Source organism: Phocoena sinus, chromosome 13 (assembly GCF_008692025.1).
Source record: "Phocoena sinus isolate mPhoSin1 chromosome 13, mPhoSin1.pri, whole genome shotgun sequence".
Taxonomy (NCBI): Eukaryota; Metazoa; Chordata; class Mammalia; order Artiodactyla; family Phocoenidae; genus Phocoena; species Phocoena sinus.
The window spans coordinates 31,033,493-31,048,916 of NC_045775.1; the positions used below are offsets into that span (position 1 = coordinate 31,033,493).

General features: G+C 36.1%; 1 protein-coding gene and 1 pseudogene across 3 annotated transcripts in view; both read right to left on the reverse strand.

Moving 5' to 3' along the window:
* Window positions 1-4,706: 4,706 nt before the first annotated feature.
* The window catches only part of HNRNPLL (heterogeneous nuclear ribonucleoprotein L like), a 37,894-nt gene continuing 27,176 nt past the window's right edge, over window positions 4,707-15,424 (reverse strand). Inside the window, exons 8-13 of one of the 3 annotated variants that reach the window (XM_032653484.1) lie at window positions 13,102-13,319; window positions 11,106-11,227; window positions 10,453-10,654; window positions 9,719-9,776; window positions 9,530-9,628; window positions 4,707-6,432 (exon numbers count right to left, since the gene is read on the reverse strand). In XM_032653484.1, the coding sequence (XP_032509375.1) occupies window positions 6,377-6,432; window positions 9,530-9,628; window positions 9,719-9,776; window positions 10,453-10,654; window positions 11,106-11,227; window positions 13,102-13,319 (755 nt within the window). In that variant the 3' untranslated portion in view covers window positions 4,707-6,376. The remainder of the gene's footprint in view (window positions 6,433-9,529; window positions 9,629-9,718; window positions 9,777-10,452; window positions 10,655-11,105; window positions 11,228-13,101; window positions 13,320-15,424) is intronic. The other 2 variants (XM_032653486.1, XM_032653485.1) reach the window with 2 other exon arrangements.
* Window positions 11,839-11,939, reverse strand: LOC116764860 (annotated as a pseudogene).

A 15,424-nucleotide genomic window follows, 5' to 3' on the forward strand; every position in this document is an offset into this window, starting at 1 on the left:
AGCCTCCTAGGCCTTTCCCAAGTTCCAAAGAATAAATTTAATCAGAGAAGTGAGAAAACGCAGAAACAAAGGAAAACAGTCAAGCAAGACAAAATAATAATAGTTTAGCCATTAAACAAAGTCAAGGACCTTTAGTTCCTCCTCAAGGGCTATAGATAATATTCTGAGCCATAACCTTTGAGCTGTTTTGCAGATAATGAAAGCCTCACCAGGTGGAAAAAGTTAACTGTAGGCTGCCCACAAGCACGTAGACCCCAGATGGGTTGGAACCAGAAGGTTGATGATGTTGATGCCCGATTACCTAACCACCAACCAATCAGAAGAATGTCCATGAGCTGATCACACACACTGCAACCCTCTCCCTCACCTTGTCTTTAAAAACCTTTGCCTGAAAGCCATTGTGGAGTTTCGGTTTTTTGAGCCCTGCAGTAAACACTGCACTTTCCTTCACCACAATCTGGCGTCAGCAGATTGGCTTTACAGTGTGCGGGCGAGTGGATCCAAATTTGGTCCGGTAACAATTTTAGATAAAAGGCTCCTAATGCCCTCTGAAGAACTTACATATATTATATAAGTGTTTTTGTTTCTATGTATTGTTTCCTATGTAAATCAATCTCTTACTGAATTCCTCTTCAAGACTTTGAAGCAGCTATACATGTTAGCACACAGGTGAAAGTCTAAATAAAACTGGGTAGAGTGGGTAAAATAGTTTCTTAATCTTCAAGGAAATTTTAGACATATTCACGAATATGTCTTCCTGCAGGCTGAGACTCATTTAGTCAGGGTAGCTCAAAACATAGTAGAGTCCCAGCAGAACCTGAACTGTGCAGCCAGTGCATTACTTTGGTTTAAGAACACAGAGAAATTCTAGTTTCTACTCATGGAATCATCCCCTCCCCATCTCAGATCCTTTCCTAACTGCTCACTGTGCACATGACCCCAGTCTCTCCTCTGGCCCCAATTCCCCTGATAAACAGTCCAGGGTGACGAGCACAGAAGCTGTCAGCCACCACAGCAATATAACCACAAGCCAGACCTGGAATTATATCCCCACACCCCTCTCTCGACGTATCTAGCCAGCTTAAAGAGAAGCACTGTATTGGCCCTTGTTTGAATGGAAAGATTTCTAGGCCAGACTTTTTTTCATTGTAGTAAAATACACATAACATAAAATTACCATTTTAACAATTTTAAAGTGTACAATTCTGTGGCACTTAGTACATTTACAATGTGGTTAACAATTACCACTATCTAGTTCCAGAACAGTTTCATCACCCCAAAAGGAACTCCTACACCCATTAGCAGTCACTCCCTATTCTCCCCACTCCCAGCCTCTGGTAACCACTAACCATTTACCAGAGCAATTAGTTTGGGCTAATACAGCTAATACTGTATGATCAAAGTAACCTATGTTCACAGTGGTTTTCATATGCTGTCTAAATTACGGTGACTTTAGTTCTATCCTCCTCTGTGTATCATCTTTTCTCTTCCAGCTAGTTTCTCTCAAGAGAGCAAAATGGCTAGAGCAAAGCCAGGCTTACCTCACACATGCAAACCATGTCCTTTGGGAGAGCATCTCCTCACCGACTCTACCACAAATCCTAGGCTTCACTGTTTTTGGATTAACCTAGATTCACTTCCTCAACCCAGAACAAGATTACTGTGGATTTTTTTTTTTTTATGTGGACCATTTTTAAAGTCTTTATTGAACTTGTTACCATATTGCTTGTTTCCTGTTTTGGTTTTTTGGCCCCGAAGCATGTGGGATCTTCGCTCCCCAACCAGGGATTGAACCCGCACCCTGTGCATTGGAAGGCGAAGTCTTAACCACTGGACCACCAGGGAAGTCCCCAGATTACTCTGCTTAAAGCAACGGTTCCCAACCTAGACAATCTGATACCCTTTTATTATGCTGAAATAAAATTCTTGGATAATACCTACCTAACTACCTACACACGCACACACACACCATTTAATGACAAAACAAAACAAAACCCTAACTGTAATATAAGGGAGAAATAAAATTATAATAAAATGCATAGTGATACATAAATACTCAGGAATGGCTACAACAGAAGACAAAACGAGATGAATTTGACCACTACAGATGAAAACTGACCCTGATACGTTGCAATGTCAACTCAAATAGCACTTGGATGATGTAATTTTCCAAAGTGGTGAACAACTCTTGGAAATATTCCAAATAAAACAATCCTCTTTCCTTGATTTATTAGGTAGCTGCATTCCTAGAAAATTCAGTGTACTGTATACAAAAATATTCTGTGTTTACAAATATAAAAGAGAGTTACTTTCTAGGATAATATCTGACAGGATACTGGAAAATCATTGTAGGGCAAGGGACAATTTTTCCTGATCTCTGCCAATCAAATATTTATAGTATCCCCCATGCTGTGAAAAAGCACCCCTACAAACTGTCAAAATGTCCTCCAAGGGGCGGTACCTTTGTTATTAAGAACCACTGGGCTAGGGCTTCCCTGGTGGCGCAGTGGTTGAGAGCCCGCCTGCTGATGCAGGGGACACGGGTTCGTGCCCTGGTCCGGGAGGATCCCACGTGCCGCGGAGCGGCTGGATCCGTGAGCCATGGCCGCTGAGCCTGCACGTCCGGAGCCTGTGCTCCGCAGCAGGAGAGGCCACAACAGTGAGAGGCCCACGTACCACAAAAAAAAAAAAAAAAGAACCACTGGGCTAGAGGGACAAGACTCAGTCAGGCTCACTCAAACCTTGATTACTCTATATAACAGGGAAGGGCCGAGGCACAGCAATACCTACCATTTCTAACTTCCTCATTCATAAATTAAACCCAAGAGAATTTCAAGTGTTCCCTCAGATAAGGGGCTTTATATTGAAGAAACTTTTACTAGTAAAGCAAAATCCACTGTATTTGTTCAAGTTCAAAGCATGTTAAAATTGAGGTGGCAAGGAAAATGATAAGCTTACTAAAATAAAATAGATCATTTTAATTAACACTTGAATCCATTTGGTGGAAATGCTAGGTTTTAGGAAAAAGCAATGACATCACAGATTAAACATTTAAAATCCTCAGCAACTTTTTTTTGGCTTAAACAAGAACCATGTCTGCACACTCACTTACTTTTTGGTTGATATTGGAAATCATTATAGTAAAAAAAAAAAACTCTGAATAAAACATGCTGAGAGACAGAACCTATGAACCTTACATTTTCATTTCATCAAATGGCATTGTTTTTTTAAGGCTTAACTCTATGAGCCCAACCAGCAGTACTATGAATAAGAAGGCTCTCTTTACATGGCCCCTCAAATGGACTGAAAGTCTCTTGAGCCAGACAGCCATATGGAGACAGGAAGGTTATTGTAAGTTACCTTTCATACAAGGACCTTTGTCACCTGAACTTTTTAAGTAAAGCAAATCTTGTGCTTTATATTCCTAACTATGGAAGAATGTTCTGCACTCAAAATTTCTTTATTCTAGAAAGAGAATATCACTGATTACTAAGAAGCATTTACCTAGCAACCTATCTATTCCTCCAGATAGCAATGTAAAGAAAACATGAAACATAACTGACCCCATTTAGTCATTCTTATCCTCATCTCTCAGTTCAGTCCTAGAAAACATACTGTTTAGATAAATCAAATCACTAAGGTGCTGTTAAGTCTCATGTCAGCTGCAACTGCAAATATTTTTTATTTGGTAGGGTAATACCCTCTGCAGGAAAGTAGGAATTTTAAAAGGCAGCTTATATTCCGTGAATCACTTCTGTAGATTTATTATCAAATATTTCATGGGATTTGGATATGGAATCGAATTGCAGTATTAAAAAAATAAATTCAAAACTACTATTTCTTTACAGCTATAAGACCTAATCTTTAATGTTCTCTTAAAAGCAGAAAGATAACAAAGGGAAAAATGTTGCTGGTGTTGTCAAAGCAAACTCCATTTAACAGTGGTGATACCCTTGGGCTTCCCTGGTGGCCCAGTGGTTAAGAATCTGCCTGCTACTGCAGGAGGGGACACAGGTTCGAGCTGTGGTACCGGAAGATCCCACATGCCGCGGAGCAACTGAGCCCGTGCGCCACAACTACTGAGCCTACACTCTAGAGCCCACGAGCCACAACTACTGAGCCTGCGCTCTGGAGCCCACGAGCCACAACTACTGAAGCCCACACGCCTAGAGCCCGTGCTCCGCAAAAAGAGAAGCCACCACAATGAGAAGCCCGCACACTGCTCGCCATAACTAGAGAAAGCCCATGAGCAGCAACAGACACCCAATATGCAGCCAAAAAATAAAATTAATTTTTTTTAAAAAGTAAAAGATTAAAAACTGGTGATACCCAAGTAAACTGTCAAAGACATTACTGACAGCAACAGAGTAGGACTGACACACCAGTGCATAAATCAGCAAGGCCCAACCTACCAACTCAGTTACATCTGAAGAATTTACTTGTCACTTTGGTGGGGAGAAAGCATTAAGATAGAATTCATATCTAAAAGTCAATACTACTTAAAGCAAATATAAATTAAAGAAGCCCTGTCACCATCCACAGGTTTGTCTCCTAAAATTTTAGGCACAAAATAATCTATAACACTGACATCCATCTTCATTTTCAGAAGAGGGCAAGGGAAGGAGACAACTATTGCATAAACTCACAAGTTACCTTTTAAAATTAAGACATACCAATTTTGCAACAAATGTAGAAAAGTACTTATAGAAGAGGGAAAAAAGCTTCATTTATTGTAAAGTCAGGTAAACGTAGGTACACAGCCCAGTATCATACATTTATAGTTCATTCACAGGTTACCTTTGGCGTAACTTATTGGGTTCCATGATAAGGGTCTAAAATGCTTCTAGATTGAATTTAAGATTTTCTAGATCTAGAGGGCTAAAGGGACATTGATCCATTGCTGTCAAAATTCAATGAGAAATAAATGTTAACGTGTGTGTTTAATTTCCATCTAAACTTTCTATTCAATAGCTCTTAAAAAATTTTTAAACCCCTGCATCATTTCTAAAAGGATTAAGGCAAACTGCTTTTTTTTGAATTTTGTTAAAATTCAAAACAAAGCTTTTTCAAAAGATCTAAATGAAACTTCTGTACACAAATTTGTTTAAAACTCTCAGGATCACAAAACTGCTATTGCCAACTATAGACTTCAGTTACTCTAGGTAGATAAAACATATTCTCCCTTCTTTTAAAGACGAAAATAAAATGGCTAGATCAGTTTTCTATTATTAAAAAGCTGTGAACCTGGTAACGTGTGTTATAGTATAGTCTCTCAATACGATGATTAGTCCTTATATCTTACTTGCCTATGTATGCATTATGTTGTTTTCCCAAAAAAAGCAAAAAAAAAGAACAAAAAAAAAAACAGATCCAGTGGGAGAAAGAATGTTTAATAAATGGTATTGAAAGAAATAGATATCTCTGTTTGGAATAAAAATAAAATTAGATCCTTATACCTTGTACCATGTAGAAAAATACATATATTACTGATGGATTTAAGAGTAAAAAATAAAAATGCAAGTACCCAAAATTCTACATACAATTTTAGGGAGTTCACAGACTCCCTAAAGCCCATCTGTGGATCTCAGATTACCTAGAAGAGGAACTGTTAATCATAACTTCTATTAAAATTTCAATGCCAAATGCCAGGTGTGTTTTCAAGATCAAGTCACATGCAACAAATGAAGATGAACACATTAACTCATTGTTGTAACTTTATAAAATCTCCAAACTGGAACCAGAAACAGAGGCATGTCAATACAAATGGACAATGACTTAAAAAAAAAAAAAACCAGTTTAAATAAGTTTGAGTGCATATTGTACAAGTGTATCCATATGTCTGTTAGCCTTTCAGAAATATAAAATCAGCTAAATCTGTAGTACTTAAAATTTAATATATGCAATGTTATTCTCAAACTTGATTAAAATACTTAATAAATACAAGTTATGTTTAATACGAATAACTGCAACATACTTAAACATCTAAACATATAATAGGAATTCTATAATATTAAAATGCAATACTTTCACCTGCATTAATTTCATACACAATGGAAAAATACTTGCAGATAATTAGCATTAAGAATGCAAATATATTTTCACTGTGGAAGAAAAATAAGATTAGAAATGATATATTTATGTAATCTACAAGAAAGCTGTAGATAGTCTACATTATGATATTCTATTTAAAATGAAAGCAATTCAATATTTAAGTTTACAACAAATTTACTCAAGGCAAAATTTATTACAGGACAGGATATTGAATCAAAGTAAGCAAGGCAACATTAGATGAACCATTTTAGTTCTTTTTAAAAATGAAGTGTAGCTTTGAAGTTGTAATAAAGGTAAACATAAATTCTAACATGCTCTTCTCTTCTTATAAATGGGATGATGTAGAAAAGCAAAGCTTCAATGTATAGGGATTGGAACCATCTGTAAAAATTAAAAAACAAAGTTAATAGTTCCCTTAAACTTTCATGATTACCTTGAGTTAGCGGAATAAATTATTGGGTTGGCCAAAAAGTTCATTCAGGTTTTTCCGTAACATCTTACAGAAAAACCCGAATGAACTTTTTAACTGACCCAATATTTCACCTTTTTATAGTACTGGAAGAAGGAAAATTTTTATGTAAGGTAAGGGCAAGATTTCTTTTGTTCATACCTCCTAGCAGGTAAGCTCCATGAAGGCCGGAACTTTGTCCATTTTTACATTCCTATTGTTCTAAACATTATTTGACACATAGGAGGCTCCCACAATCTTTTTTTAGTGAATTAGACATTACAGATAAATAGTATCAGGATTAGGCTTATCTAAGTCCATCAGCAAAACTACTTTGCAGAAAATATTACCAATGGTAATTACTCTATAAAAGTTAATTCAAATATAGCTTGGGAAATGGGTTAAGACTGAAATGTTTAAGAAGATATCAATGAGCTGAAAAAGTTCCAGGAGAGCAAGTATTAAATCTCTGATCATCAACGGGGCATATGAATTTTAAAATTGCTAAAAAAAAAAAAAAAAGGTATAATCCACAAAAGTACTTCCATTTTATACATTCCTCTTTAACTTTTCAGAACAGGCAGAAATAATTCTGGTATCTTAATGTACCAGAATTTTAGTTTTAAAAGTTATTGCTCCTGGGCTTCCCTGGTGGCGCAGTGGTTGAGAGTCCGCCTGCCGATGCAGGGGACACAGGTTCGTGCCCTGGTCCGGGAAGATCCCACATGCCGTGGAGCGGCTGGGCCCATGAGCCATGGCCGCTGAGCCTGCACGTCTGGAGCCTGTGCTCCGCAACGGGAGAGGCCACAACAGTGAGAGGCCCGCGTACCCCAAAAAAAAAAAAAAAAAAAAAGGTTATCACTCCTTAAGGAAAAAAATTCCTATAAAAGAAAAAGCATATACATCAACAAATATTTGCAAGACACCGCAGAGGATAAAAAAGAAATAATTGTACCTGTCTCCAAGGAGTTTGCAAGTCATACACTGTTTTGAATATATCTCAAATATACATATAAAGTCTTTTAAAATTTTCCATCAAAAATTAAGCGTGACTCACTATTTAAAATTTACTTTTGTGACTAAAGGTAAAATGAAAAGAGGTATTCCTACTTATTTTTTAACTTTTTAGTAAGAAAATTTTCAAACATAAAAAAAATATATGGATCAGTATAATAAACATCCACATAGCTTCAATAATTGTCAACATTTGGCAGTCTTACTTCATCTACCTACTCTCCGCACACTCTTGAGGGGCTGGAATATTTTTTAATTTTTTTGTTGTTGTTGTTGTACGCGGGCCTCTCACTGTTGTGGCCTCTCCCGTTGCGGAGCACAGGCTCCAGATGTGCAGGCTCAGCAGCCATGGCTCACAGGCCCAGCCGCTCCGCGGCATGTGGGATCTTCCCGGACCGGGGCACAAACCTGTGTCGCCTGCATCGGCAGGTGGACTCCCAACCACTGCGCCACCAGGGAAGCCCGGGGCTAGAATATTTTAAAGCAAATCCTAGATATGTTATTCCACCCATAAATCCTTCAGTGTGTATTCATTTTTTTCCCCTTCCACAATCATTCATCATCACACCTAATAAAATTAATACTATTTTTTCTCCTATCATTTAGAAAAATAAAGTTTCAACACTCTTCAGATCCAAGATCGAAGTGAATTACACAGCACAAACTTCAAAAGTTAAATACTTGAGTGTTCTTTGCACTGTAAAAAAGAGGCCATTTACCATTATAGAGAGAATAAACAAAGAAAGTGACAGTTTCATTTGATACAAATTAAAATAATGTGGAATACCATTTTTCATCTATCATATTGCTAAAATTCAAAGTCTGACAACACTCGGTGTTGGTAAGAGTGTTGGGCAGTTGGCATTTTCATATACCACAGGTGGCAAAGTTGTGTAACCTTTGTAAAGGGCAATCTAGCAACATTTACCAAAATATAAACCTTTTTGCTCTCCACTATGAGGAAACTGCCCTACAAACACAAAACATGCAACTATAAGGATGTTTACTGCACTAATAGAAAAACACAATTGGGAACAACCAGTGTTCATCAGTGGGGAAGTGGATAAAATGAATAAACTGTGGTACATCTCTACTAAAAATAGCTACTCTGTGGGGGAAAAAAAAACAGGGTAGCTTTGCACCTGCTGATAGAGAAAACAGCTCCAAGATATATTAAGTGAAAACAGCAAGGCACACAATAGTATGTATAGAAGAACCATTTTGTGTAAGTTTTTAAAATGTAGATATATACATTGGGGAGGAGGAATAAAAGGAAAAAGAAAGGTTAGAGGTTATAGAAAGCTTTAACTTTCATTTGTACCAGTATTTACTGTTTGAGTTTTTTAACCATATATATTTATCGCTTTCTTCTAAAAAGATCAACAGGAATTACGGAAGTCAGCCTCCAAGATGGCCCCAATGTTCCCTGCCTCCTACACCGGATCATGGTTGGTCAGTGGGACCACAAGATTACAGCATAAGTGATGGTATGTTACTTCCGGTATTAGGTTACGAAAGACACTGTGGCTTTTGTTTTTTTGGCCTTTTGCTCTCATCCTTCTTGAATCACTCATTCGGAAAGAAAAGAGCTACCATGAAATGGCCAATGTGGCTTACTGTCCCTACAAAGAGCCACATGAGTGAGCATGGAAGTGGATCTTCCAGCGCCAGTCATAAGACTTGAAATGACTGCAGATTATAGCTGACGGCAGGCAGCCTCATGAGAGGCTGAACTACCAGCCAGAACTACCCAGCGAAACTGTACACAGATTACTGATCCTCAGAAACAGTAAGATAATAAATGTTTTGCTGTTTTAAGCTGCTAAATACTGCAATAATTTGTTACACAGCAAGAGGTAACTAATATAAGAATTATGAGGGTTGTGGGATTTATATGCCTTTTTAAAATTCAAACTTCTCTGTATTAAAAAACAACCAATAAATATTACTTTTAAATTATCAACAATGTTTCTGATGGTAACTCCCACTGAATAATTATGACACGATTTTACTTACTTGGAACTCTTATCTGGTAGTGATTTAGTGCTGTGAGGGCTTCTACTGCATCAGTTTTGCATTCCCATTCTAACAGCCCAGAAAGTGTTTTGGCAGAAGCTAAAACAAAACAAAGAAACACAAATTCAGTTGTTATTTGCTTATCATCAAATTAACCAGGAAACTTAAAAAGAGAAAATGTGCACTTACGTTTTGCATCAAACACTTTATATTTGATGAATGTAAGAACTTCATGGTCATTACACAACTGTCAAAGAAATGTAAAACTCCATTAAAAATACAGCCAAAATAAAGATTCTTACCCTTTTCTCCCCCTAGAAAAATAAACTTTATGGTAGCATTTTAGTTTTGAGTATGGCATGAATGAATTAAATCAAATATGTTTTTAGATTAACAAGGTGCATGAGAAAATCAATTAAAATAGTGATATCCTATAAGCTACGTATATAATTTTAGTGTTGTACAATAAAAACAAGATTTGTAACTGAAATATATATTCTCAAAGCTGACCAGGGTTTATCGAGTACCTAAGATAGGGAGTAGTGTTCCAGAAAAATCAATTCTTTTCTGAAGCATTTCCTATAGTTAGGGAAAAATGCAGGGATATATAAAATTTTGTTATGGGTGAGATCTAAGGACATGGTAAAAGAACTTTCTGAATGCAGGACTAAGGGTACCTCATTCTAATTCCAACTCTCAAAACGACTGAGCCACAAAACAACAAAGAGACCAGTGAAGGATGGAGGCCAGAAAAGTATAATGGTCAAAGGATGCACTATATTAAGTACCAAATAAGTAACAGAATACCAATAATATCAAAAGCAGAAGATGAACAGAGCAAGACTTTAAAATGAGGCTAAAACATGATATATTTTAAAATAGGAAATAGGAACATTCTACACAATTTGTATTCCAGTGCCTACCTTTGTGAAGGTCTCTTCTGTGACACACAATGGAACATTATAATAATGCAGTACACACGAGGGTGGCTGGATTATATTCTTAGATGCTTGGCCAGCACTTGTAAAGCGATTATTTTTGCTCATTGCAAAATCCTTGTAGCTACTTGTACCATCCTCCAGCTCAAATATTTGACTTGGAACAACTGAATGTTGTTTAGACACACTAAAGATCGGAAAGGTAAGAGGTACAGAACATACCTTTGTTAGATAAAAAGCAACAAGTAAGCAGTCTCAAAATGTTAACATAAAGGCCTGTATCAATCTTAACAAAAAAGGCATATGTAGCAATTTACAGTTTCAATATTTACTAATATTTAAATTTAGTTTGAGTTATAATCACTCTTACAGTTTCGACATCACTTAGAAAGAAAAATCTATTGAATATATTTTCATATTAGAAAACTTTAATTAAAAAAACTTGCTCATTTTAACATGCTATTTTATGACCATAAAACTAAAACTAGGTATAATATGGAAAATCTAAATTATACGACCCTAAGTGTCTAAAATGACATCACTGTAGCTGCTAGTTTCAGATATTCTGAAATGGAAATTAATGTCTCTAATAAAAGGATACGTATTTTTTAAATTTACCACTTAAGATAAATAATTACCAAACGTTAAGTCTTTTCCCAAATAATTTGACATTATTAAGATGTGTGACAGCTCTTTCTACAGCATACTCATCACCCATTTCTACCAGTGCTGTACCAGGAATGGTCTTCATAAATTTTACCTGTAAATACAAAATCCCAAAAAGGTGAACATTTAATTCCCTTTTACAGTAACAGAATTTCTAAAAGGTACTATAGGTGGTTGATATCAAATAAAGAAGATCACCTGGAATCTTAACTTTATTCTGCTCTGCTATTAGACATTCTTACCGAAATTCAATAAAGTTTAAAAGCAAGACTACAATTCTATTGTACAGCACACTAAAGAAGAGCATAGGCTTGCCTTGACTCTGCTATTTATTAATTGTGTGATTTGGGGCAATTTACTTCACTTCTCTGAGCCACAGACTTCCTTTTAAAATGGAGATAATAATAACATTTGGCAGGACTCATCAATATTTATTCATTCAGTAAGTATTTATTAAGTGCCTAACACGTTCTAATAAACATACTGTGCTAGGTACTGGGGATTTAATGGCAAACAGACACAGTCTTCTTAAAGTTTATATTCCAGTAGGTAGGTCAGAAATTTTAAAGTAAATAGTAATTACCAACTATTCACAGTGCATTTATTGCTTTAAGCAATAAACAAGATACTATATAAGAAATAACACAAGATGGCCTTGAGACAGCACTGCCAGTAAGAAGGCTTAGGCAAGGAAGGGGCAGTTTAAAAAATAGGCAATACTTCACAAGTTTTCATGACATCTTTGACAGAGCCATACTTATCCTCTTATATTATTCCAATTTTAGTATATAATGCTGTAAGGCTTAGATGGAATAAAGTATGACTATCTTTCAGGATAGTGCCTACACCTTGGAAAGTCCCTAAACAGCTATTAAGTACCACTAACATTAATAACACATTGAACAGGACTTCCCTGGTGGCGCAGTGGTTAAGACTCCACCTGCCAATGCAGGGGACACGGGCTCGAGCCCTGGTCTAGGAAGATCCCACATGCCGCAGAGCAACTAAGCCCGTGTGCCACAACTACTGAGCCTGCGTTCTAGAGCCTGTGAGCCACAACTACTGAGCCCGTGTGCCACAACTACTGAAGCCCACACGCCTAGAGCCCGTGCTCTGCAACAAGAGAAGCCACCGCAATGAGAAGCCCACACACCACAGGAAGAGTAGATCCCACTCACTGCTACTAGAGAAGGCCCGTGTGCAGCAATGAAGACCCAACGCAGCCAAAAATAAATAAAGACCTCTTTGAAAAAAATAATGAATAAAAAAATAAACAAAACATCACAGATCTGGGGAAACCATAGAGTTATCTGGTGAAAATAAAGTTACAATTTTAAAGATCTTCAAAATGTGTGAAATTTAAATGTTTTGCTACGTTTTGAGTGTAAGCCTCCAGACAGAAAGTTTTGGACACATTCTATCAAAGTGGATCAACTTCAAATACTGACTGAGGTTAAAGTATGTTGTTCCTCAGAAGATACTAGAACTCTAATATCTGGGAGGCAAATATATGAATCAAAACTCTCCTAAAATTCATAGCTATGGTCAAACTCTGAGACATGTTTATATATACCTAGCTCCAAGAAAGTAACTGCTTTTTCAAAATTCCACAGTTCAACATGTTAAATGTTAGAATATCTTTGAAATGATTAAAAAATATATAGGCTTTATGCCTATAATATGCTAGTAATTGATTAAACTACTTGCTGTTTTGGACTTATATTAGTAATTTAAAAAATATTTTTAGTACCAACATCCTATTCTGATCACTTACCTACAAAAAATAATTTCTAGAATTCCTACCTAATGAATTTTTAGCTTATGTGGATCACTACTGAAAGAACTTGTGTGTGAGAAGACACACATATTTGCAGCCTTTTCAGATTTTCCTACTACATATCCTAGCAAAAGAAGCTCATATAAAATGAAACTTAAAATAAATAATAATTTTTTTAAATGAGAACTCACCTTTTCAATATTTCCATATAAGCAGAATAGGTTGAAGACTCTTGAACAATTCATTTTTAGTTGATGTAATCCACTAACCATTACAACTGAACCAGAGGGATTTCCTCCATGCATGTAAGAGGAAGATGCCTGCGGTAATGGATAGGCAACAAGCTCAGGTGTATCTCGAGAACCCATTCTGTAACGACTTGGTAAAGGTAATAATGGACCATGGGATCCTATTAAACAAAACAAAACAAAACAAAACACAACTTTAGCAGACACACTTCACCGCACACAAAAACAAATTCTTAATATTAGCTAGGTTGATGTATATCCAAGGAAAACTCAAACGTATGAATATTCAAATATAACCTGTGGGAATTAACAAAAATCTGTATTTACTGCACCGGATCCAATAAACGCTGACCTGCACACACCTGCATATACCAGGCTTTAAGTCCTTATTTTTAAAAAACAGTAGTTTAACAAAAAAGTATACAAGATCAGGCTACAAGATAGAGGAGGAATCAGTGTAAAACTTTGGACCACTATATATAAATTATACTTCAAAATTAAAAAAAAAACTTCTGCCAACATCTTTTGGAGGAAAATATAATAAAATCTACAGTGAAATCTAGTAAACTATATACAGATATAACAAAAAGAACATCTTTAGTTCCACTGACAAGCTGTCCCCTTGAATATATTTTACTATTAATGTACTTGCAGGTTAGTATTTTATTCCCCTGATTATAATTTAGGAAACTAAAACCCTAGATTTAGTTAATAACCCCCCCACACACACACATACTCAGAGGTGTCATTATTCAGCAACTTCTATTATTTGAAACAACATCAAGAATCCAGAAGAAAAAAATGCTTGAGTATCTGAAACTGCTGTCACAGAAACACAAACAAATCCAGCTCTTATACTAAGAATCTTTACTAAGAATCAACTTGCTAACTCTAGAGTAGTTCAAAACAACTTTAATTTATCCTGTTTTCCCATCCATAATAGATTAGAAGTAAGAGGAAAAACAAAGCTAGGGTGAATGGAAGAGACGGGAATGAGGGAGTCTGGAGAAACTGTGATACTAAAAGTCTGCACAGGGCACATTTACAGTAGCAAGAAGAGAGGTGTAAGAACTCAGAAGAAGCAACTAAGATGGAGATATGTAACCCAAAACTATAAACCAACATCTTAGACACTCCTGAGTCAGTGATTAGAGAAGCATGCTCTGGGGTGCATGCAACGATTCTCCTGGTGTGCAAGAAACCAATCCAAAAACCCAAGTTCTTTCCTCATTTCTCAAGAATAATATGTAATGTTACTGGCTTTCATTTTTATGTTAGACTAAGGGACACTTGTCATCTACTAGGTGAGTTACTAAGAACTACTATATTTTGGTATCATAGCACATTATTACAGCTTATGTGGACTCCAATTCAGTATTCTAAATATAGCTGCCATTCATAACAACACAGCAACACTACCACCGAGCACACGCAAATATAGTGTAAATTCCTGCAAGTTTATGGAGGCATACTTTATCAATACATCATCATCAGTGTTGCCTTAAATTGGTCATGGTTTTCAACTGTTCTTATTGCTGGTAATCTAGTTTATCAAGACAATCAATATAGCTCATGATGAGTTACTTGTAATTATGTATTTTGGCCTCTAATTTAGACTATTATACATATACTGGGGTCAAATATCAATCATTCTTACCCTTATTGCAAAAATACTCATGCATATTATACTCCACCCAGCCCTACCCCCACTACTACCATTTGTTAGTACAGTAATGACACTACACTATTATCAGTAAATTTTTTCACAGTAAGTTGAAAAATGTACAGTAGATGGGCAGTGGAAACTTACACTCTGCTTAAGTTGACCAAGGTCCAAAAACTCTTGTAATCTACTGCCATAGGTAACAAATTCAGTGCAAAAGAATACCTGATGTTTGTAATTATGACATTGGGCCACAAGTATTAAATTATGTTACTTACACTATTTAAATTGTTACCTATATTAAGAAGATAAGAGAAAAAAAGTCTCTTAAAAGCTTCCTATACTAAATAGTTCATGCAAAATGTTTTGCTGCTTCAGGTTTTAAAAAATTCACTTATATGGAAAAATGCTACATAAACAGCATCTTGAACATTTTGAAGGCCTTTCCCATCTTTGATACTTAAAATATCTTTGGTCCAGGAACCATATCCAAAGATGCTAACAATTAATATAGAAATTTTTCTTGTGCTCAGAGCAAATAAATTTGTACATTATTTTTTGCCACTTTTCAAATGAGGGCTTCTAGCAGTTCATCTCACATGG